Source organism: Setaria viridis, chromosome 4 (assembly GCF_005286985.2).
Source record: "Setaria viridis chromosome 4, Setaria_viridis_v4.0, whole genome shotgun sequence".
Taxonomy (NCBI): domain Eukaryota; kingdom Viridiplantae; phylum Streptophyta; class Magnoliopsida; order Poales; family Poaceae; genus Setaria; species Setaria viridis.
In genome coordinates this window covers 31595282-31617746 of record NC_048266.2, presented here as the reverse complement: position 1 = coordinate 31617746, position 22465 = coordinate 31595282, and the positions used below count along the sequence as shown (strand labels likewise).

The 22465-nt window shown below is 41.2% G+C and overlaps 2 protein-coding genes across 2 annotated transcripts; both read right to left on the bottom strand.

Annotated features, from left to right (window-relative positions):
- Positions 1-139: 139 nt before the first annotated feature.
- LOC117851415 (uncharacterized) lies at positions 140-3237 on the bottom strand. The gene is made up of 8 exons (XM_034733231.2): positions 2716-3237; positions 2502-2617; positions 2208-2395; positions 1843-2127; positions 1694-1752; positions 1506-1542; positions 1311-1382; positions 140-1099 (listed from the first exon to the last, which is right to left on the bottom strand). The coding sequence occupies exons 1-8, from the start codon at positions 2786-2788 to the stop codon at positions 352-354; spliced, it is 1578 nt and encodes a 525-aa protein (XP_034589122.1). The 5' UTR covers positions 2789-3237; the 3' UTR covers positions 140-351.
- An 800-nt stretch (positions 3238-4037) lies between these two features.
- LOC117851412 (transcription initiation factor TFIID subunit 1) lies at positions 4038-19444 on the bottom strand. The gene is made up of 21 exons (XM_034733227.2): positions 18980-19444; positions 18193-18305; positions 17233-17295; positions 17108-17150; positions 16698-16946; positions 16076-16188; positions 15796-15964; positions 14134-15130; positions 12727-12929; positions 12329-12566; positions 11376-11712; positions 10288-10494; positions 10103-10195; positions 9203-9409; positions 8395-8598; positions 7186-7669; positions 6942-7111; positions 6730-6849; positions 6216-6269; positions 5176-6123; positions 4038-4749 (listed from the first exon to the last, which is right to left on the bottom strand). Exons 1-21 carry the CDS (start codon positions 19029-19031, stop codon positions 4396-4398), a joined length of 5418 nt encoding a protein of 1805 aa, XP_034589118.1. The 5' UTR covers positions 19032-19444; the 3' UTR covers positions 4038-4395.
- Positions 19445-22465: the final 3021 nt, after the last annotated feature.

Sequence of the window (22465 nt, the reverse complement as noted above, 5' to 3'; positions counted from 1 at the left end):
GGTATATAATTGTAGTTCCAACACTGCAGCGTACATACATCCAATCAGGCCCAGTCCAAAACACAAATTTTCGCTTAATGCAGAAAAATGATCCAAATCAGGAACTTGTTGATGGCTTATTGCAGAGAAATGTAGAAAATGAAGAATGCACAAGTTTATTTACACAATTATACTTCTGCCGAACTATCGCAGTACATGAACATAGATTCGTAAGTAAAACAGTTTGTACTCCCAAAACTGCTGCGAACATACACATACAAAATAAGCTCAGTTTCAAACAACGGATTTTTGAAATTCCAGCGAAATACATGTGTTCCAGAGGTCCGTTAGCCTCGAGCAGATCAGAAGCCGTCACACTCGCCTGTACGGCCGCCGCGGGCTGTTGAGCAGCACCTTGTCCTCGATGGGGAGCCTGTACGGCGACACCCGGAACCGCTCGCTCTCGCGCCGCCGCCGCCGCTCCCGGGAGTGCGCCACCCACGCCGCCGCGGCGAGCATCGCGGCCACCGACGCCGCGAGCAGCGCCTGGTACACCCGGCTGCTGTCCCGCCGCAGCGGCGGGCAGCCGCGCTCGCTGATCGTCTGGAACGCGCGCCGCACTGTCGCGCAGTTCGCCAGGTCCCTCAGGGCGGGCGCCTGTCGCCGCAGCCCGTCGCTGACGCTGGCCACGGTGAGCATCTGGGACAGCATCGCCGGCGTGAGGCGCCCGACCGTCGCGCACACCTCCGAACCCGACGCCGCCGTCGTGCGGCACACGAACCGCTGCCACACCTGTTGTGCGTTGTCGGCGGTGACCTCGCCGGCGGCGCAGCGGCGGTCGGAGAGGTCGGCGTTGTAGGGGTTGCAGAGGAGCGGCACGGGAGGGCCGGACTGGTTGTAGTAGAGCGGCGGGCCGACCTGGGGAGGCACGTTGCGGTTGGACACGTTGGAGACCAGCTCGTTCAGCTTGGAGACGAGCTGGTAGTTGACCTCCTCGCTCCGGCGAAGGGCCTCCGCCGTCACCGCCGCGTCGGCGCAGGGGAGGATGTCGTCCAGCGCGGTGCGGCCCTGCGGCTGGACCACCCACTCGTCCATGGCGACGCAGGTGTCTCCTATCACGCTGAAACATGTGCAAAGGTCGCAGTGTTATTTAGTAACTTATCACTAAGAAATGCGAGATGCAAATGCTTCAGAAAATCTTGTTCTACGTTGTATGATTGTAACTAGTGCCTAGCATTTGGAAATTTGAACGAAATTTGGCCGAATTGGAATAAATATTATTCAAATTTGATTCAGATCGTCTAAATTCATATCGATTGACAAGAACATACTTGTGCAGGAGGAGGAAAGTGCCGGAGAGTATTAGTGTGGCGGTAACTATGATCCATCCAAGAAACACCACTCTGCAAAAATGCACCAATTGAAACCTAATCAGTACACCAATCTCTGAAAGAACATGTTCAATCAACTGCAATCCGAAGATTCTGTATGTGTGTTCTCTGCATGCTGTCTGTTGATGTGCTTACGTGTACACAAGCGACTTGAGCCCAGTCAACGAGAACACTGCAAGAAATTGTTGGGAGAAAATATAAATTGTGTAAAAAATTCAAAAGGTTGAAGAGAAGTAAATAATGTTGCAGTTTCGAGCAGATTAGGTAAAGAGCAATTTTTTAATCATTTAGAGGAGGACTTGGTAAGAGCAATCTGTGCTCACCAAAGCCAAGAATCACCAGGACCAGCATCACGGCGGCGACGCCGATCAGCACCTTCCTTCTGCAATCAGGTAAACCAAAGAAACAGGTCAAGATCGTCAACAGATCCAGGCCGCAGCCAATGAATCAGCTCAGCGGCGGCGTTCCGTACATGGTGTCCAGCACGGTCCGGATCCTGCGCGAGTTGCTGGCCGTGCGCACCGCGAGCTCGCCGGAGGCGGCGTCCACCCGCCGCGCGACGTCGTCGATGGCCCTCGCGACGTCGGGGGGCAGCGACGCCACGCTGCCGCCCGCGGACTTCGCCGTCTCCAGGAGGCCGGTGAAGTCCCGCATGGTCGCCGCCGCGCCGTCGGCCTGGCTCACCACGTAGTCCAGCGTCGCCGTCGTGCTGCCGTGGAGCTTGCCCTGCCCGTGGTACAGCACGGCGCAGCCGATTCTGCACCAGCCATTGATTCCACATAAGAAACATGGAAGAAGAACAAGAGCGGCGAATGAGTTGATCGATCGATTTCTTACATGGCTGATGCTGTGAAGACGATCAGGAGCACGAGCGAGAGCGCGAACACCCGGCGGGAGTAGGAGTAGTTGCTATTGCCGCCGCCGCGGCAGCAACGGCAGCAGCAGGAGACGAGCGCGGCCGCCGCGACGGCGACGAACCAGAGCGCGGCGATCACGAACACCGGCGCGGCGCTGAAACCTGCCGACTGCACGCAACAGCACAAGGGTCACCGGAGGGCATGGGCATCAGGAGCTTTGAGCTGTCAACCGGCAGCTGGCTGGCCGGCGACGGCAAGAAACCAAGAAACTCACCGCCAGGTAGTGCCTGTTGCTGATGTTCCAGCCGCCGGTGTAGTACTTGAGCCCGTCGAGGGGGTCCTTCCGCCGCGTCCGCTCCGCCGCCAACACGGCCGTGTCGGACGCCGCCGCTGCGATCGGTGATCAGGTTCGTCTCCATGTCAGTTCACCAATCTTTGTTCCATCGCACTCTAGAGCACAAGCTGTTCTTCAAGCGAAAAGGGGCTACCTGATACATGTGCGCAGAGGGATGCAGCGACGAGGAGCAGGCCTACGAGACAGCGTCCGCGAGACGACTCCATGGCTGGTAGCTGCCTACACAGGCGAAGCTCCGTCCGATCGATCAAGGCGACGACGACAGAATTGAATGAACTAGGAGTGTGGATTTTTACATGACCAAGTATAAGGTGGTTGGAGTCGGCAATGGGTTACTGGGTGAAGCGATTGGAACTGGTCGTGCGAAATTTGTACTAGTGGCGTTTTATCTGTCGTCAGAGATGTGGATGCATGGGCATGAGGTGTTAGGTGTGACCGTGTCCGTGTGAGAAATATGCAAGCGCTGGCTGGGTCTTCATCTGTTGCCAAATTATGCAATACAGCACTTGTTTGTAAGCAAGCCACTCCGAAAAGCGATTACTGTTGCGAGTAAAGAAATCCAGGTCATTTCGCAGCTTCATCACTGACGAATGCAGCAAGTTTTTGCCACTAGTTTTTCTTCTAAACAGTTCTTTTATTTTTAGAGTTCCAGGAGCAATTAAACAATTCTTTTATCAGTAGTTTACACATCTATGTAAATGTGTGTGTGATATCACAGATCAGATGTTCCTCTGCCTCTCAACAGATAGAAGTGTGATCAATACGAAAAGAACATGAAGCAGGTGCTAAGTGACTGAGGTATCTTTTTCCTCTGTCCTGATTCCTGATCAGAGGATCCAAACGCCACCGTGTGTTTCAAGGTTTTCTGACAGTTTGCTTAGCAGTGTGCAACTGATTGGTAAGAGCATCTCAAATCGAACATTTAAGAGCTGCTGGTGCTTGTACTACCTGGGTTGTCTGCAGTTCATGTGAAGCGTCAACATCCCTAGATGTATAAACATACATGGCAACCTTTTTGTGCAACAAGTAGGGAGAAAAGGGAGTACGCCTAGCACATTGTTATAAACGATGATTACTTACCCAGGTGCATTAACGTCCAATGACATCGCCGTGAGTACTCAGTCAAGGTCTGCACATCATTCAGCCAATCGCACAAGTTAGGCAAAAACAACTTCGCTGGCGTTGATGGTGCAGGTTGAGTATTGACAAAACAGGTTGACGGCAAAACAACTTTGGCCATCCATATGGCGGCTTTCCGATTAAGCAAAGCTTAAGAGATGCAACCATGCCAAGAGATACATCTTAGACGGCGAAGAGCTCTCGACCTTGGTCATTTCAGCCTGATTCACATTCAGGTATATGCATTGCAGTTCAGAGTTCAAAATAAACAGTTCAAGATAAAGCAACGACGCTGCCGGAAAATATGGTGAACTAGACAGCCTGCACCCAGTCACGTGGTTTAATGTTGCGCGTTATATTTTCATGCTACAATTGAAGGTGATTCATACCCGACTGAAAGACCATCGGGTTATTAGGACAAATAAGTCATGGATATGGACAAGTTACACTACACATTTTTACAACAAGAGGGCAATTGTTACAGCGAACCCTCACTTGACTAACCTAGAGCCTGTGTACGTCCATCATCTCCCAATACCAACAGAATGTAAAACAGTTGGATTTGGGATTGCATGTACACTACTGCCAGGACTCAAAAATGTACAGCTACCCTTTTCCCCCCTCCTACAGATCAGCAAATACATCATCTATGTTAGGATATAGCAAGTTCTAAATGCTAAGTCTAATTATTGTATTAGTGCTCAATAGCATCTTCCGCCTCGGCGAGCTCATCTGCGCTTTCGTCAAGCAGATAATCGCACATCTCCATGAGTGCGTCCGCAAGCGGAGGGATGTGAGGATGTCGCTCATCGTTGTAGATGTGTGCGTTCAGTTGTATCTGTGCTACGTCGTGCCTGAATTCATACCGGTTTCTGTACTCCATCTTCCTCACCTTGTCTCTGATGGTACCGAGATCCATTGGCCGTTGTATGATTTCAAGGTAATCGGGAGCATCTTTCCTCGTTACTGGTTTTAGAAATAGCAATGATATCTGAGTGTTTCCCCGCAGGTCATCAACTATCTTTTCCAGTATGTTGGAGAGCTCAACCTGCATCAGGATGAAAGCAATTAATTAAGCCCAAATTCCTTGTCCAGAAAATCCATTCAAGTGTAATTTAGTTTATTCCTATTAACAGTTACAGTGATGAGTGTAGTAACCCCTACACCCCACTGTATCAGTATTTGCACAGAAAATATTCACAGAAACAATTATTGAATAGTTTCACAAATACTCAAACAAGTAGCAGACAATAAAAAATAAAACCACGGAATTTACTCCACTTCAAAATACAAGACATGCTTTTGCCATCCTGTTTCAAAACATAGAGTGCATTTATTTTAATGCTATTTTACCTCTTTTAACCTGATTAATCTGTTTCATGAGTCAAGACATTAACACTACTAAAGCCATTGTCATTATCCAAAGCACTTGTTAATCCAATCAAACATATAGGTGAAAACTAAGTAAATGTACCTCTCCTCCTCTGCGACGCTTAGCAGATGGTGTATGTTCAATCATATCAACCGGAATAGATCGTTTTACTGCTCGTTGTCTTTCAGGTACCCTTCTGTCATTTTTGTACGGCCTGTGATCCAGTAGGTCATCATCTCTAAATTCATGTTTCTTCTTTTTCTTGTTTTTCTTTTTTGCCTTCTGATGATCCTCCTCCCTCGATGCATATATCCTAGCATCAGTGAGCCTCTGTTGTGGCATTTCTCTTTGCTCTTCAAAATCTCTCCAGGACTTCTCACTTTCCATTACAGCTTTGCTTCTTCTTTTCCCTTCCAGACCCAGCCCCCTCTCATGCGAGGAATTCATCTGGCTGGGTTCTCCACCAAACCAATGATCATCCTCTCTACTTTTCCCCTCAAAACTTGATAATTCAACCATTTTTCTTGTCTTTCTAGTAGGCTCCTGACCACTCCTAGGTTCAACAAGTTTTTGTTGATCTACTCCCTTAGGCTGCTTGATGGTGATCTTTTTACGAGGTACATCCTTCTCTTCAGCAGGAGGCCGAAATACAACAGATGGCTTTGGAGTGTCAGGAGGGTAATCATCAGACTTTATCCTATTAGGTATTATTATCTTGTTTACCTTTCCAGTAGATCTATAGTCTGTAACATCCATGGTGCGTTTCTCAGAAACCAGCGAACTAGAGAGTGACATGTTCCTCTCCAAGGACTTATCAGGTGCCCCTAATTTGAATTTTACTGGGACAGATTTTGTCTTCTCAATACATTCTGGTCCTTCAGTTTCAGTAGCTTCAGAGGAAACTTTGGTTATCAACCTTTTAGGTGTCTTTGTTGGCAAATGGTTCACTATATCTGTAGGATTGGACTTAACTGAATTTGCATCCATTTCTGACGTTTCTTGATCCTCCCGATACTTAGGACATAGTTTGTTAGTTCGCATATGCCCAAGCTATACAACAACAAAGAAACAAAAACTAAGTCATACAATATAATAACATTTTTTAGAAGGGTGCATGCAAGAAATCACTTTACTGAGCCTACCTGACCACAGGCTCCACAAACAAGAGTGTCCCCCCTTGCACCCTGTCTCTTTTCCTGAAAATATGGAAAGGTGTGCCACTTAAGAGCCACAATACCAAAGACTAAATCAGCTTCAACATGAATCATAAAACCGATACATTCAAACTTCTGAACTTCAAAATTTTAGCAGCATACTTCCCACGTAACACTTTTATAGGCACAATGGCAAACCAATAACCAGTGGCACTGCCACTTTCAGTTTAGATTAGCACCCATCAGCTACTTCGTGTGAAGCCTTTTTTTTTTTTGTCAAACACATTGTGAAGCCTGATGGCAAGGAGAAGATCACAAGTGCAACATAATAGCCGTACCAAGTACCATCACACCATAAGTACAACATAATATTCACGCTTAGCACACGTTTAAGTGTCCAATATAAAAAATAAGTACGATAGAGAGAATGCTGATTCGAGTTGACAAATAAAACAATAATGTGGATAGAACTTCACAAGTCATAATCATGTTCTGGGCTTACCTTAGGTCCATCCTTTCCTAGAGCACTTTTCTTTTTAACTAGAAGGATATCATTTCCATCAAATGCCACCTTTGTTTTTAGTTTTGTGGGCAAACCACCTTCAGCAAAAGAATTTTCAGCCTGCATGCAGTAAGATGAATAATTTCTTTACAGCTTGTTTCTGCCAGAGTAGCAACAAATCAACAAATCAAGAACCTCAGATGGAATTATACCTCTTTTGCTTCTCTTGGCGTGCTCTCCTTTGGGGTCGATGCACCAGCATAACCAGATGATTTGATCATTTGTCCAGTCTTATTCTGCTTTGTTTTATTGGCACCTGTAGAGGTGCCACAGTTTGTCAGACCCTCTGGCTGCTTTTTCCTCTTCATATCATTACCATTGTCTGCACCACAAGAGACCATAAATCATATGCACTAGGGTCATTTTTGTAAAGAAAAACATAAAAGAAATAACTACCTTCAAGTAGTTTTTTTGCCAGAGAAGCTTCTGCTTCATCATCTTCAATTTCCTCGTTAATTTGAGCATGAGTAGGGCACCTTCTCATCTTAAGTCCTCTCATTCCATCTGCTTTGTCACTTCTCAACTCTGCTGTACTAGTATCCTCGTCATCAAATTCTTCTGCATCTAGCAAGTTTTCAAGATCCCCAGCAAATGAGTCCAGATCACTGTTAGCTTCTGTGTCACTCCCATTGTCATCACCATCTATAGCTGAAAGTGACTGGAGTTGTCTATCCCAAATTTCCTGACATTTCTCCCTAGTTTGCTGTTGAAGTTGCAGAAAAGACATCCTTTGTCCGCGTGCAAACTTACTAACAGGAATTTCATCAATAGTAATTCCTGATGCAGCTTGCTCACTTGACAGCTTCCTCACCATAGCAATCCGATGCCACCTTGTTAGTTTATCGATTTGCTCTTCAGGAACACCGAATTTCAGCAACAACTATACATAGCAGTGCATTAATTGCACGTGTTAGTGAACAAAAGATTAAGGTGGAACAAGGGGAGGAATGCAATTCATGCGAAGGTTTGAGGTGGTTCTTTTCACCAAGAATGGGATGCGGTTTAGCAATATGCTCTGTGATGGATGATACATGATACACATGCAGTCTATTTTTTTTTTCCCTTCAACTTCTCAGCTGTGAGCCTGATGTAATAATGAATGGACCTATGCAAAATGTGCAAAGACTGGAACAAGTTTCCATTTCCTAAAAAGATTAACATATTTTTTATTCTCCACAAGTAGCACACATACTCTACAATAAATGAATGAAAGAGATCACAAAAATGACTTGAAAATCATACATGCCATGGAACATCTGCTTCAACAGCACTGGTGAAAGTCACAGTGTGGCAGCGTGCCAAAATACCACTGGGTTTGTCTTAAGCTTACGGGAGTAGGTCCCATCTGTTATTCGTTACATACAACACTATATTGGCAAAATGAGAATTGTTTCCATTGTATGGAGGCAAGTGTTCCTTTTGGAGAGGACACACATGTGGCTTTCACAATAATCCTCAAAATAAGAGTACCATAGGCTATCAAATACTAATACATACATCTCTCAGTTCAGACTGAAGCATGTTGCATGATATTAAGGCATGCCAAAAATTTAAAGAAAGGCAATGTTTCTATGTAATTGTAAAAAACACTACGCTTGATGGTACCTCTCGGGCTGCATCCATGCTCAACCTGCGGAGATCAGCATCAGTTCCAGTTACAGTGGTACCCTTTGCAGCAGCTGACTTCTTCTTGAGCATTGAATTGGAGGAAGGTGCTTTTGGTGCTACTCGCACATAACTGAATCCTAGCCCACGGCCAGATGGATCACCGACGCCAGTAATTTCTAATCTTTCTATATTTTCTCTGTCCTGCACTCCAACAAAAATTAGATTAAAATTTTCAGGAAGATATTTACTAATAAACATGAACAAGGAAAATTAGCAGCATATCTCTGCATTTACCATTTATAGAAACGCACAAATAGACATGCATTCAAACACAAATAACCCAACCACTCTAAGACTGCCATTGGGTATCTTTTTTACTTTGCAAGAATAGAAACACTACCAATGAATCTGCTTGTAAACCTCTGTCTCTCCCTCTCTATGGCAGAGGGCCAATGGAGGAGGGAATATTCCACGTAACACGGCTATCCTACGGAATGGACTAGGATTCCCCACATTCCTTCTCATTCCCTGTGCACCAAACAAGCCCTTACGAAATCAACAACACATTTTCATTTACAAGTTTTCTTTCCATTGATACCAAATAGTGACCCTTATCTCTCAATATTATTCAGGAAAGAATAAATATGAAGGTTATTTGTAGCCTCTCGAAACATAGAGCACATTAGTACTCAGTAGTTTGTACAAACAATACTTAGTTTTATGTCAATGAGCTGGTACTGAATGAAAATAGTGTTGTTCTGGATCACTGATCACATGAATAAAATGCCGTAAGAAACTAAGGTACCTGATTCGTACAAGCAACAAAATTACTCGTAAGATTCCAGCTAGTGATTTGCAGTTCCCTCTCGATATGTGATGCAGCAGCAAGCTCAATAGCTTCATCAGGAAGCTGATTCATGGCAGAAGCCAGTCCAACAGGCTGAGTAAGCTTCACAATTCCTAAGCGCTTGAGACGATACAGACCAGCTTGCATACTCTCATAACAGCAGACCTGAATAATGACACATTAGTTGAAATAATCCCAATAGCAAGTCATCGTGATATTTTCTGATAAGAAAAGGAAACTGTTATTAAACACCAACACAACAAGGTAAGGTAACCTTTGAGGAACAAATATCCTCGTTATTTGTATAGTTTTGCTTTCAATCTTGGCCTCATCTCCCAATCTTCATACACAGTTACACACACAATTCCAGCCACAATGACTGACAACCCACAGAAGGAAGACAAGTTTCGGGACCTCCAATGCAATCTACTATCTAATACCACTCGATAACTAATCTGAAATAAACAGTAGTGAAGAAATTGAAACCATTTTTTATATATGCAAATCCTCTGTTTGGGAACTATCATAAAGAAACTAACCACTACTCCCTCTGTTTGGGAATACAAGGCCTATTCTTAATTGGTACTTTCATCCCTAATAGAAATAGCATGGTCCAGATTTTCTTCTTTTCTATCTCATTATTTCATTTACATATGTGCAAAGAACTGGAGCCTGATATATTTGGAAATGTGGGAGGAAGGTAATAAACCATGCTGATGACCAGCCAGCACAATGTCATGAGCAATCACATTTCCTCAAGAGTTCCACTCAAAATAAAACGTCTTCGAAAGATAAGGCTTGTCATCATGAAGAAACAACTGAGTGACACAAGAGTAATAGTAATTCTAAGAAACTCACACTTTCTGGTGTCAATAATCTTCTCAGTTCTTCCTCTGATGGAACCCGAAAATCAGGTCTCTGTGTCCAGAAAAAATGTCCCTTTGGTCCTTTCTGTAAAGAAAGTGCAGGAGAGCAATAAATCTGGTTAAATCAAGACCTCAAAATTTTATATAAAAAATGATAACATGTGATAGACATCTAACCTTAAAATCTGCACAATGCTTCAATCGTTTTTTCACTATAGCTTCTGTCAGAGGACTTTGAATGGGTAACTCATCTGCCCGAATCTGAGGAATACCATCAGGCCTCTCCCTAGCACGAAACTCACGATAAACATATGCAAGCACTCGATTTAGAAGATAATTCTGCACATTTTTAGTCCCAGGTGAAAAGACTTCCATATGAGGTTCCTGCAGGAGAACATGGCTAATACGTTATGGATAAAATTATGAAACTTATTTTAGACAGACTAGGTCCTATAATAGTGCCACTGAAGATCTGATGTAACTGTGCTGTTCTACCAGTAACAGAATTTGAATGGCAACAAGAATTCAAGGAGTATTCTTGACAAAAGAAAAGCAAAAAAAATCAAGTGCCATTTACATTTTGTTGATAAATAAAGTGAATATAATGGAAGATAATTCTTCAAACTTTAGCAGAAATATATCTGAATCATATTCCAGTCATTATGAGTACTTTTGTTCCTCACCTGCTGGCAACACACTGCCAGCACGTAGGGTCATTCAATAAGTGCATGATGCCATGCCAAAACAGTGCCAAAGAAGCTTCTAAACATGCAGCTTTCAAGAGCAAAATAACACACTGCATTATTGAACTTCATAGCAGATCCATATCAATAAAACAAATATTGAATTCCCATGCCAAATATTTTTTTTTGACGTAAATACAGCAAGGGAGGCCCCTGCTGTGTATCCCATGCCGAATATTAATAAAACAATGCAGATAACGTGATGGATGAACGCTATTCGTACGCTTGTAACAAAGGAATATCCAGCCCCCATTCAAAAAAAGGCAAGGAAAAAACCGGTCAACCATTTCTGCTATTTTGCTAAATGCCCCACACTAAAACTGCACAAACTAAACCCAAGAGGAACCAAAGAGTATTTCAGAACATGTCTGCAAAGTAAAGCTTGGTAATGCAACACAGCAGAGAATCCAGTAAAGGAACCCTATCATTGACAGTATTTGGTCAAACAGCAGATATAAAAGGATTGGAAACATTGCACATCATACTTATACAGAACATAGTTTTTCAGGTAACAGAGCTTACTTGTTGACCAACAGCATATAGCTTGTCAATGCGACGAAGGGAAAGGACCCCTTTGGCTGAACGAACTAATAGGTAATCAGTTGGTGCAACCTTATGAGGAAATATAGGTGCTCTGAACATGTTTGTTTCAAGACAAGATTGATGGGACCCAGAACGTATGTCTCCTAGAAAGGGGGATTTGTCAGCAGGATCAATCGCAAGTACTGTGCCCAGTCCATCACCGTTGTTTCGCAGTGATGAAGCAGTCTGATCAGCAGGTGAAGTTTTCTGGTAATATGTACAGAGTCGGGCTCCCATTCCTGCATTTGAAAGAAGCAAAGGTCTCTCTTCACAATATCTGCATTCAAGGCAATAAATGACAAATTAAATATTATATTGGGAAAAAATTACATAATAAAAAATTGCCCATGTGCATAACCAACACAATTTTACACATAGTAACATAATGATAAGCACTTGGCTAAACTAGAAGTAAGAGAAATGAATATTGAGTATTAGAGATCTCTCCTAACAGTATCTGCATTGAATGATTAATAACACATGTGCTACTATAATAGAAGTCATATGCACAATCCACATAGCAGGGAAGCAATCTCTCACATACTAGTACTCCATAGCACACACGCATAAAAATTCAAACATGGTAACTTTTAGCTAACAACTAGGTCAACTATATATGAGTTTAGAACGATACAAAACTGGTTAAAACATATTCACATTTCAAATACTACTACATTATTATGGTTATAATTTTGCAGCCCATAACATATAATGAAATATATGGTTATGGTCAAATTGCAACTAGAAGGTCATGCCAGATCAAAGGGCATGCTATACCATATGGCTGAACTAGCAACTAAAATTCAATAAATCTGTGCCTGTACAAAGTCACATAAGATTCGTCCATTGAAATTAATACTTCCAGTATATAAAGCAAAATAAATTGGACTTACTCCATTAAAAATACATGTCCATCCTTGACGGACAAGTCAGTTTTTTTCCTGAAAGCCCCAGGAGGGCGTAGAGGCTTGTCCTCACCAGGTAACTTCTGTGCTTTTGGCCATAGAGTCACTTCAGTGCGAACAACATGCAGAATAGAGTTTGGTCGCACATTTTGCATGGCTAATGAGATGTCATCCTGAAGCTCTTTTCCAGAACAGAACAATTTGATCTTCTCAGAAGGCTTCAATTCTGCATCAGTTAGGGCATCAAAGAAGATTATCAAAAATTAGTGACCATTTGTTTGTTTATTTTTATTTAGTTCGAGGGAGCCTTAAATTACACAGGAAATGTATAAGAAAACAACTGATCAACAAAAAGCAGAAAGCTGGGGTAGTAAACGAATACTGACCTAACTTCTTTGAAGCTTTTAATTTGACAGAGACCGGAGTGTCCTCTGAATTTACCAAAATCCTGACTCCTTTTCCTCCCAATGTCATAAGAATAGCAGTCATCCTCCCATGGCTACAAGCAGCTCCTTGTAATTGCGCGGCAATTTTATTTTCATGTGGATACCACTTAGCTTTTGGTCTATGAAAGTTTGCAATTTCCTTACTGCAGAAAGTTGGTAGCAAGAAAAATTATTAGAGATAAAGTGAGCAAGGAACAATAAACAAAGTGCAGTGGTTGATGTAAGCATGACAGTTAAGGCCATTTTTTGTTCCATTACCAAGGGCAAAACATGCAAATCTGGTTCCTTTGCGTAGCCATACTTTTGGGCAAAGTGCACAAGGACTTCCTTGCTTTTGAGGGAAAGCCAAGGTGGCTATCCTCTTCTGGCAAGGATTTCCTTGCCCACTAGCAAGGCTAGGCAAAGTTGGGCAAGGACACCAGACGTACCCTAAATCTCAAGTCAAAGAGTTGTAAAAAAAGGCAATATAATAAATGCCAAATATGCGCCATATATTGATTATAGTCCAGAGCAAGAACAATCAAGGAGTGCAAGAACCCAATGCAATGGCCAGTGAAACAATTCACTACGTGAATAGTACCGCACAATGATGAATCATGCACTGCTCCAGCAGAAGATTTAGCTTCCACTTAAACACACATGACTGGAATTACAACCTATGACCAAACTGTCAAGTTCTGAAAGTAGAATTTTATGTTAAGAGGAAATATCAGGTGCGCAAGAGTATATTTGTGAACATACAAAAATTAAATCTTGTGCCTTGGATCCTATCTGGATGACCCAAGTGGGAAGTGGGGTTTCTTCATCTTTCTTGAGCATGACTTAGATCACATCAGATTCAGTCAAATGAAAAGCTGAATAGGAGGGATGATAGAATTTCCACCTCCCACTTGGGCGATTCAAATTGGATCCAAGCTATGCGATTGAATCGGTGCGTATATGTTCACCAATATGTGCACCTGATGCTTCCTCTTTATCTTATTCATATACCATATCAACAGGAGCATAACTATCTCCATCATCAAACAGCAATGCAGACTACAGAGCCCAGTTTTAAAATGAAAAGGATATTCATAGTTACAGAATTATTTCCTCAAAACAATAATACTGACAGTTGGTCGCTTGATTGGATATGATTGATAAGCCACACAAACTTTTGGCTAAAGAGAGATATACATTAAAAAAACATTATTCACTACATCGCATTTCTGGTCAGTAACAATGTAACACAGTAACAGCAGAAAGCATGAAAAATTCATTTGAATACAGGCTTGTAAGATAATAGAGCATGAGAAATCATAGATACGCATATTCAGAATTTGACAGGAAGGAAGGGAGGCCTCATACTTGCTCAATACTGGTTTCATGGTTTGCAGCTTATGAGCTGGAGCAGAATGCACCACCTTTATGCCCATTAGAGCACGTTTTTTAGTATGAGATTTAGCTTGCTGTGGCGCCTTCCTATTAGAATAAAACTTGTCATTGGAGATGTTGAACCTGCCACTCAATGCCTTTACTTGACTGTCAAAATTCTCCACTGTTGTTGTTGATGTCTTCACTGACTGACTAACAATCATGGCACGAGCATGAGAGCGGAGGTGATCCACATTCTTTTCATCCAGGATCTCAAAAAGCATATGATCATCTTTGAGGTCAAAGATCAGTTTAGGCTTTGGGGTACCCTCACTGGGATCCCAAATTATGTTGTCCAACCATGATCCTTCTAATAATTCCCTGTTCAGTAAACTCAGGTGGTTTAAACGCAGCATGGTGTCAGTTTTAACTGCCTCATCTAAATTATTTGGCATTATGTGGTCTATGTTATCCTCATTTGTCAGTGGAGGGTGATTATTCCCAGGAGAATGGTAATTAGCTGGAGCAGGCATTTCTGTACAACCGAATGGCTCTTCTATTACTGGAGAACCATTGCTTTTGCTCTGTACATCCCAACACCTGGAGGCCTGACCATAATCCTTACCCTGGTCTTCACCATGTGTGTCCACACTCTCTTCAGATTCACAGATTTTGGCATAAGGCTGACAATCATTTGATGGTGAATTATTCCAAATGATATCATTTTCCCAATCATCATGCTCAAGTGGATAAAAATCAGGACAAACTGGAGATCGCTGGACGGTATGTGCAACTTTCATTGGTTGTTCAGAAAGACATGAGTCCTTCAGCCTTAAAGTGACATCAGCAACTGACTCGTCACTGTCAGTCTCAACAAAATCTTCATTCATTTGGATATGCTTCAAAGTTGAGAAATTTTGAATAGTGGTGCTTCGCAGAATTATTTCCTCATCTTCTTCAACACTGTCAGCAACATTTGAGATCTGAAGCTCTGGAAGTAATTACAACAAAACAAATACAACATCAGATTTATTCAAATGTTTTGGCCAGGATTAACTGCCATGGGTACAAAATTAAGCAATAATCATCTATTAGCAATATTATGCCGCAAAAGGATCAATCGAAAAAAATAGATGCAGATTAGGTTTACATATTCACACTTCTCTTAATACCAATCAATTAGAAGGTGTGTAAGCAATAACCTGCTCATCTATCCATATAATTGCCCATTTCAATGAGCTAAATCTTTTTACAGTAATCAGAACGAGAATGGTGCTTAGTCCTCACATGCAGCATTTTTTTTAGCTTAATAAGCCTAGTTTTAGAACACTGTAATAACTAGGAGAAGTCAGAAGAGCCAATTTTTTATATAATATAAAACTAATGTTTCATCAAATTAGATACTTGCTCTCAGACACAATGAACATAATGGAAATCAGACTGGCAATGATAAGTATATAGTGTAGACATAGACTGTGGCAGTTAAATTTTCTCATCTCAAATTGAACAACCTGAAAGCAGTAAGGATAACTGTTTCAAGTAACCATTGCTTTCAGGTAACACCATCCAGCTACCCACTATCTATCCAGAGTCTCGGGTATATGGGGGAGGATGGTGCCTTTTGGATCTTTTTGTTACAACCAACGTGCAGAATACCTTTATTCACTGGACGTTTGTGGTGATCTGTCTTCACTTTTCTTACAGGCTCCTGGATACCAAAAATTTCAGAGAACCTCAGGATCACATTCCCTTCCTCTATGCATAAAACAGGGAGGGAAGTTACAGTTTCAGGCTCAAGTTGACCTTCCTCGGTCCCCATTTCATTCTGCTTAATTAGAGACGAATAAGTGACGTTAAGGCATTGGTTGTGCAATATTAACTAAATATGATACAGGACGCCATGAAATGCTAATTTCACGGTTCACGCTTCATATACCTCCAAAACTTCATATTCAAAGTCCATACTTTCTTCTGGATATGATAATGAGCCAGTCTTTTCTAAGGGCAGGTGATCGCTTGAGGTTGCCATATCTGCCTGCTCACTTGAAACTACATCCAAATACATTATGGGAAATGAGAATCATGTCAGTTAGCAAAAACAAATATAAATAGGTAAAATTCAGATTAAACTTTGATGTAGCTCTGACAGATGACTGCTCTTTTTATTCTCAAACATGAACTCAGCAACCGAAATCAATTGTGCTTTAATAAAAAGGTTGCATAACGTTCTCACGAGTTCTCATTTTCAATCATTAAAAGTGAAGTTTATGCTTACTCTGAGTTAATGACCACCAAAGAAGAGGTGAAAAGGGATGGTCAATTCTTCAGTTTAGGTTTTATTAAGTTAGAGTGGAACATACTTGACCACTACCATCAATGCTTGCAAACATGAAAATAAATACAGTTGCAGACAAAAAAAAATGACAAGCTACAAAATATCTAACAGTAGATGGAAGAAAAAAATAACAGGGTGGGAGCCAGAAAGTAATAAGAAATGGAATGAATGCTAACACGAACAATGAAACATGAAAGCAGTTAGGCACATGATCCAGTATCACCTGAAGAAAGATTTTGAACAGCATTATCACCAGTAGACTTATTGTCATTGGGTGTTTCTTCATCCTCATCGTAGTTCTCCTCGTCAAACACTGAAACTGTATTATTGACCGATGCATACACTGCAGATGACAAGTAATCTTTTTTTGACAACACATTATCCTCCTCTGTAGCTGCTTCAACTTCAGGTCCATCATATTCTTCATCAATATCTTCATAGTCAACAGCATCTTCTGCCTTCTCATCATAGTCTACACAACAGCAAGATTTGTTATCAATTATGTGCATAGTCTTACGTGGAAGAGAAGAATTAAGGCCTTCAGAAGCAACAAAAAGGAATTGGTAATTGGCAAACTTGGCTTGATGAAAGCGGTTGGTGTAGCTTATATGGAAACGGTAAGATGTCACCAACCTTGCTCAGAAGGATCAGTTGGTGCTGGAGAAGACTTGATTAGCTACATTAGCAAAAACATAGTATTAACTTGTTTGGTAATGAAAAATAATTAAGTAATTGACTATATGCATAAGATAACATACGTCAATGTCTTTGAAAGATGGACCAAGCTTGTCTGCCAGTGCAAAAAGGTGTTCCTTTGCATCCTGAATTGGGCAAAACAAAAGTAATAAGACATGCAACATCTGAATTACATTGTAAACGCAAATAAATAGTGTATTGCTTTTTTGCGCTGAGAGATTCAATGGGAAATAATAAAACACAAGTACCCCGAGGCTGCACAAATAAACTATTTTTCTGGCCAAATTTCCTTAAGTCCTACCAAGGACTGCTCATGTTTTATCCTAATTATGAGAAAATTAGGATGCATGGACTGAGAAACAGCTGGTGTATGCCCTATATCATCATTTTCAAAACTTGAATCAATTTAATTCAATCAGTGGAATATGATTTATTTTAGTAATGCTGATTTGTATAGAGCAACTGAACACTCGAAAATATAAATCATACAGATCAAAATGGTAAGTAAGAAAAAGAGCGCCCACAAATAATTCATTCAGCACAACAATGTCACATCATGGAGAAGCTTCTTTTGGCAAGGGATTGGCTCTTGAAAGTACTACTTTTCTAGTTTTATATGTATCAGTTAGTTACTAATACCTCTCTTATCTTTTTCTACTCTTTATTGGTGGTTCTTTTTGTGTTTCATATCTCGCCTATCCTAACTTGCTTGGGATTAAAAGGCTTTGTTGTTGTTGTTCTTGTTGAACACTAAATTAGAAGCATCTATTCAGGATCCATAACAACAAAATCTAATGAACACTCCATAACTAACTAAACTGATTCCACAATGCTTTGCAGCACAGCACACAAATCGCAGTCTTGCAATTATTTTTTTCATCAAAGCCTATAGGCATCAGTTACAGACATCCGGCATATAGAACTATCTGCAGCTGCATGATATCTGCTGGAGGCAGTGTGGCAGACACATGAAAATAAAAGGATCATAACAGTCAAGAAAATCAGAGGTCAGAAGTCTTTACCTCATCAAGATAGTCAGCATCTAAGTCACCAGAATCATCTACATTGCCGAACATAAACCCCAGGAAGTGATTTCCTCCACCAGGTTCCTCATAATCCTCATCGTCGTCATCATCTGTAAGGATGACAATTCATTATTAGTATCAACCAGCATTTAATGTAATTGTTATAAAAAATTTAAGATCCATATCGCAGACAAGTGGGTCATGACAGTTAATGATGACGCAGTGCATTCCCAAACAGAAGCTTACATTTGTTCAAAAATTTTTTTAAAATAGAGCATAGAAGAATCTCAGAAGAACTCAAATTCATGGAATTCAAAATCCTAACAGATACAGTGGTTGCAGAAGATCATCTCTATGGAACCATTAACCCTACAGAAGATCAGCTTCATAATTCATAACAGCATTTTGCAGTTTGATAATTCTCACAGGCGACTCTAAATATTGCAACTTTCCAATTACAAGTGCATGGTAGCTTAGCATGCTAACCACCTCATTGCACAGGTTCTTTGTGTACCTCCAGCCACCAAAGTTTCCAAAACAAAACAAAAAAACAGAAAGGAACATCCAATCCTACATGGCACCAGATAGTATGTCATAAAACTCATCAAGTCGCATTTGCAAACAGGTACCACAAGTTAACATAGCACACCCAACACCCAATAGAGTACGAATTCACATCAGGACGCAGCAATTGCACAACCCTAGGTGCTGCCAATCGACTCGCACCAACACCAAACCAAAAGCATGCAGTGACTGTGATAAAACTCCGGGGCATCGTGTTCACCTGCGGCACTGGCGGTCGGGTTCTCCTCATCGCGGCGCTCGCCGTCGCTCATGGCTGCGGCTGCCGCTGTCCACCACTGCCTCCCGGCCCCGGGACGGCACCACCAGCTTACAAACCCTAGGCCGCGGCGCCCTCAGGCCCCCAATCGGAATTCGCGAACTTTAGAATCGCCAGGCCGGATTGGATTGAGCAGATTAAAATTCTCGAGGGGCAGCGTGAAGGGCGAGGCCTAGCCCCGAGGCGGTGGAGGGGGAGACCGGGAGATTCCCCACAGGTCTCCGCTGGAATTTTGGCACGTGCCGGAGCCGCGTCAACGGACGGATCTCTATGCGCAAGATTGGCGGGGGCAGCGGGGGTTCCCGGCGACGATGAGGCGGCGGTGCGGCGATCAGGTGGGGGCGGCGACGGCGGCGGCGGAAGGGCGGAGAGGAGGGGGGCGTGGGGTGCTAGATGGGGAGCAGAGCGGAGAGGGCAGGGAGAGGGCGGGCGCCGACTGCGGGGGGCGGCGCGTGTCGGGGCGCCGAGCAGGCGGGCCAGGCCGGGCCGGCGGAGAACTGCGGCCAATAATGGGAGGCCCAATTGCCCTGCAAATTGGGCCAACTAACCTTTAGAATTAGTATTATTACATAAAAAGTAAAAACATCGTTTGGCGATGCTGATTTGAAAATCGCTGAAGTGCCCGGCGGGTACGACATATTTAACTTGAAGAACTGAGAAAACCAGTCTACTACTCCCTCAATTTTAATATATATATATGGAAAATCCTTTCTACATATATGACATTTAGGAGAAGCTAATTAATCTATTTTAAAACTATAAAGTATCTTGTCATAAATATCATATGTTTAAAACATATGTTCTATATCGTACTACTTGGAAGTTTAAACTCTTCACAACCATGAAATTCATTCAATCAGTAGAACCTAATTGCATTCATAAACGAGCAACATGAAAACATTAGAATAGAAAGCTGAGTCTCCAAAAAAACATAACAGAAAGTTGAGTCTCCGGTAATAGTTTTATAAGACCGTATGGGTCCAAGATATATCTTTCTGCATTCTCCTGCCACCACCTCTTTTTAAAAAAAGAATGAACCAGGAGAGCTGCCGATTATATTAAAAAGATGATGAAGTTCAGATTGAGCAAAACAATAAATGGAAGAAAAAACAACATGAGCAGGTTGGATTGGGTCTGCCACCGCCTCGGTCAGCCTAAGGTTCTCGGGACCCTTATCTCTGGCATCTTCAGCACAAACTCCTAATGGCAAGGTGCTTGCACACCAGATAAAAATCATTCTTCTCTCGTGTTATTTTCATTACATACAGGCATTCTTCTTCTGAAGGCTGGCGTTCTTCGTCTTACGCTACCCGAACGATGCGTGAGCCTGGCACTGTTTCAGAATAGGCAGAAAGGTTAAGTGAAAACAGTTGTATTTGGTATTTTTCATTCGTGCTGCTTTGAAAGAAAGTGTTAAGACTCCAGAGAACTTGGCATGTTGTAGCACTTGCACTTCGTGTTTGCAGGTAGTTCTAACTTGCCACCATTTGCATGAAAAGCCGATGCCTAGTTACATAAGTGGACTCTTATTATGTGGCTTGCCAATTAGTCCCATCTGATAATAGAGGAGCTCAAGCCCACTAACGGACAAAGAAGAAATCAACAACTACCAAGAAATACTAATGAGTCGGCGAGAGCGTCTCTTTCAGTGCAAGAAATCCTTTTGTACAGCAAAAAAAAAAAAATCCTTGAAACAGTGCTAGCTAGTTAGTAGTACGTATTTTGGTGGTTGGTACACAATTTTGTAAGTGGCAACACAAACATCATGCTCACCAGGAGCATTGCCAAGCTTTGATGGCCCCTTTCATACCTTATGACAGTCATTTAGGTTTTACTACGTTATGTGAACTTGTGTTGTGTTTGTGTCACAGACCATGTGTGACTGCCTATGGTGATAACCTAACCACTGTTATTGCTAGTACGTTGGCTACCTAGGGATGTGAGAACTTGGTGTTATTCACAGCATGTGGTTACTCTTACGAAGACTTCTAGTTTAGTGGTAACTACTCCATCAACCCGTGGTCCCGAGCTAATATTTTTAAAAGTTATTGTATTTGAAAAATATTCAGAAATTTAATTCCAAGCAAATTATCAAAATTATTTACCTACTACTCTCTAATTTTTCCAATACTTTAACATAATACTAATATAGATGTGTACTTATCTTTTTATCCACTTGTGATTGTTTTTTAATTAATAGTTACCCTATACATTTTTTCATCCACATTCACAATTCTTTCATTTTGTATCACACCTCCATGCATTGTGTTTAGCATAAAAATCAATATTTTTCATCACTTCCTCACATACATGTATAAATGGTCCACATGGTGCCACTCATCATGCGTATATACCTTAACTTAGTATTTGTATATGAACAATGATATAAATAGGTAATTTAGAATCATATATTAGTTTACTTTTGGGCATTTCTATGTGATGCACATGAATATAATAATATTAAGATTTAGGTGTTTACTTTAAGTTATTTTTAATAACGACATACCTAGGTACAAATTTAGAATGATATTTTAAGTTATGTTTTATAATGGTATGCATGAATAAAGTGGATGAAGATTATGACGTTACTTTAGATTTTTTTATAATGGCAGAGCTCAGAAATTTATATATAGGTTTAGGATTTATTTTTGAATATTTTCATAATGATAGTAGTGGGTAACTTTTTTGAAAATATAATATACCAATGACTATGATTATTAGAGTTTACAGGATTGATATTTGATGTTTCTGATTTTTTTTAAATTTCTAGGATTTATCTTTTTTTAGAGTGTTTCGCGAGAACTAATGAGAAGTCTCCAATGGAAAAAAAATAAGGCCACATTGCTACAGAACTATTATCTTGAGCTACCTCTCATTTGTTAAATATTCAAACACAATACTTATATAGATATATACTCATTATCTTTATTCGACTGTGATAGATTTTAGTTAGTAATTACTCTATAATATTTTCATCTACATTTATAATGTTTAACTTTTCACTTTGCATCGCAGGTATGCGCTTCAATTTATTTAATGAACTCTAAGCTTGAGCTATAATTTTAACATAGGAATCTATTCTCATCACTTCCTCTATATCTTTATAAATGGTGATACACATCATGCGTATAAATCTTAATTATTATACCATATACCAATAGTGTAAGAAATGGACGATTTAGAATCATATATTGGTGTATTTTTTTAATTAAGGTGATTTGGATTCAAATGTAGGGTTAACTCATGTTATTTTTAATAATGGCATATGCATGTAATATAGATGCAAATTTAAGGGTTACTTGTTATTTTTTAAGTATTAGTGGTGGGCAATTAAGTTGTAAATTTAGGGGGTTATTTTAAATATTTTTATAATGGCATAAGTGGGTCATTTTGATGAAGATTAGGGGGTTACTTTAGTTTACTTTATAT

Coding starts and splice junctions, on each gene's coding strand:
- LOC117851415 (XM_034733231.2), bottom strand. CDS start 2,788: ATGGAGTCGTCTCGCGGACGCTGTCTCGTAGGCCTGCTCCTCGTCGCT. Junction 1,753..1,842: donor CGGACCGTGCTGGACACCAT/GTACGGAACGCC, acceptor ACCTGATTGCAG/AAGGAAGGTGCTGATCGGCG. Junction 1,383..1,505: donor CTCAAGTCGCTTGTGTACAC/GTAAGCACATCA, acceptor GCATTTTTGCAG/AGTGGTGTTTCTTGGATGGA.
- LOC117851412 (XM_034733227.2), bottom strand. CDS start 19,031: ATGAGCGACGGCGAGCGCCGCGATGAGGAGAACCCGACCGCCAGTGCC. Junction 16,947..17,107: donor AACTGATCCTTCTGAGCAAG/GTTGGTGACATC, acceptor GCTGTTGTGTAG/ACTATGATGAGAAGGCAGAA. Junction 15,965..16,075: donor TTGAATATGAAGTTTTGGAG/GTATATGAAGCG, acceptor CTAATTAAGCAG/AATGAAATGGGGACCGAGGA.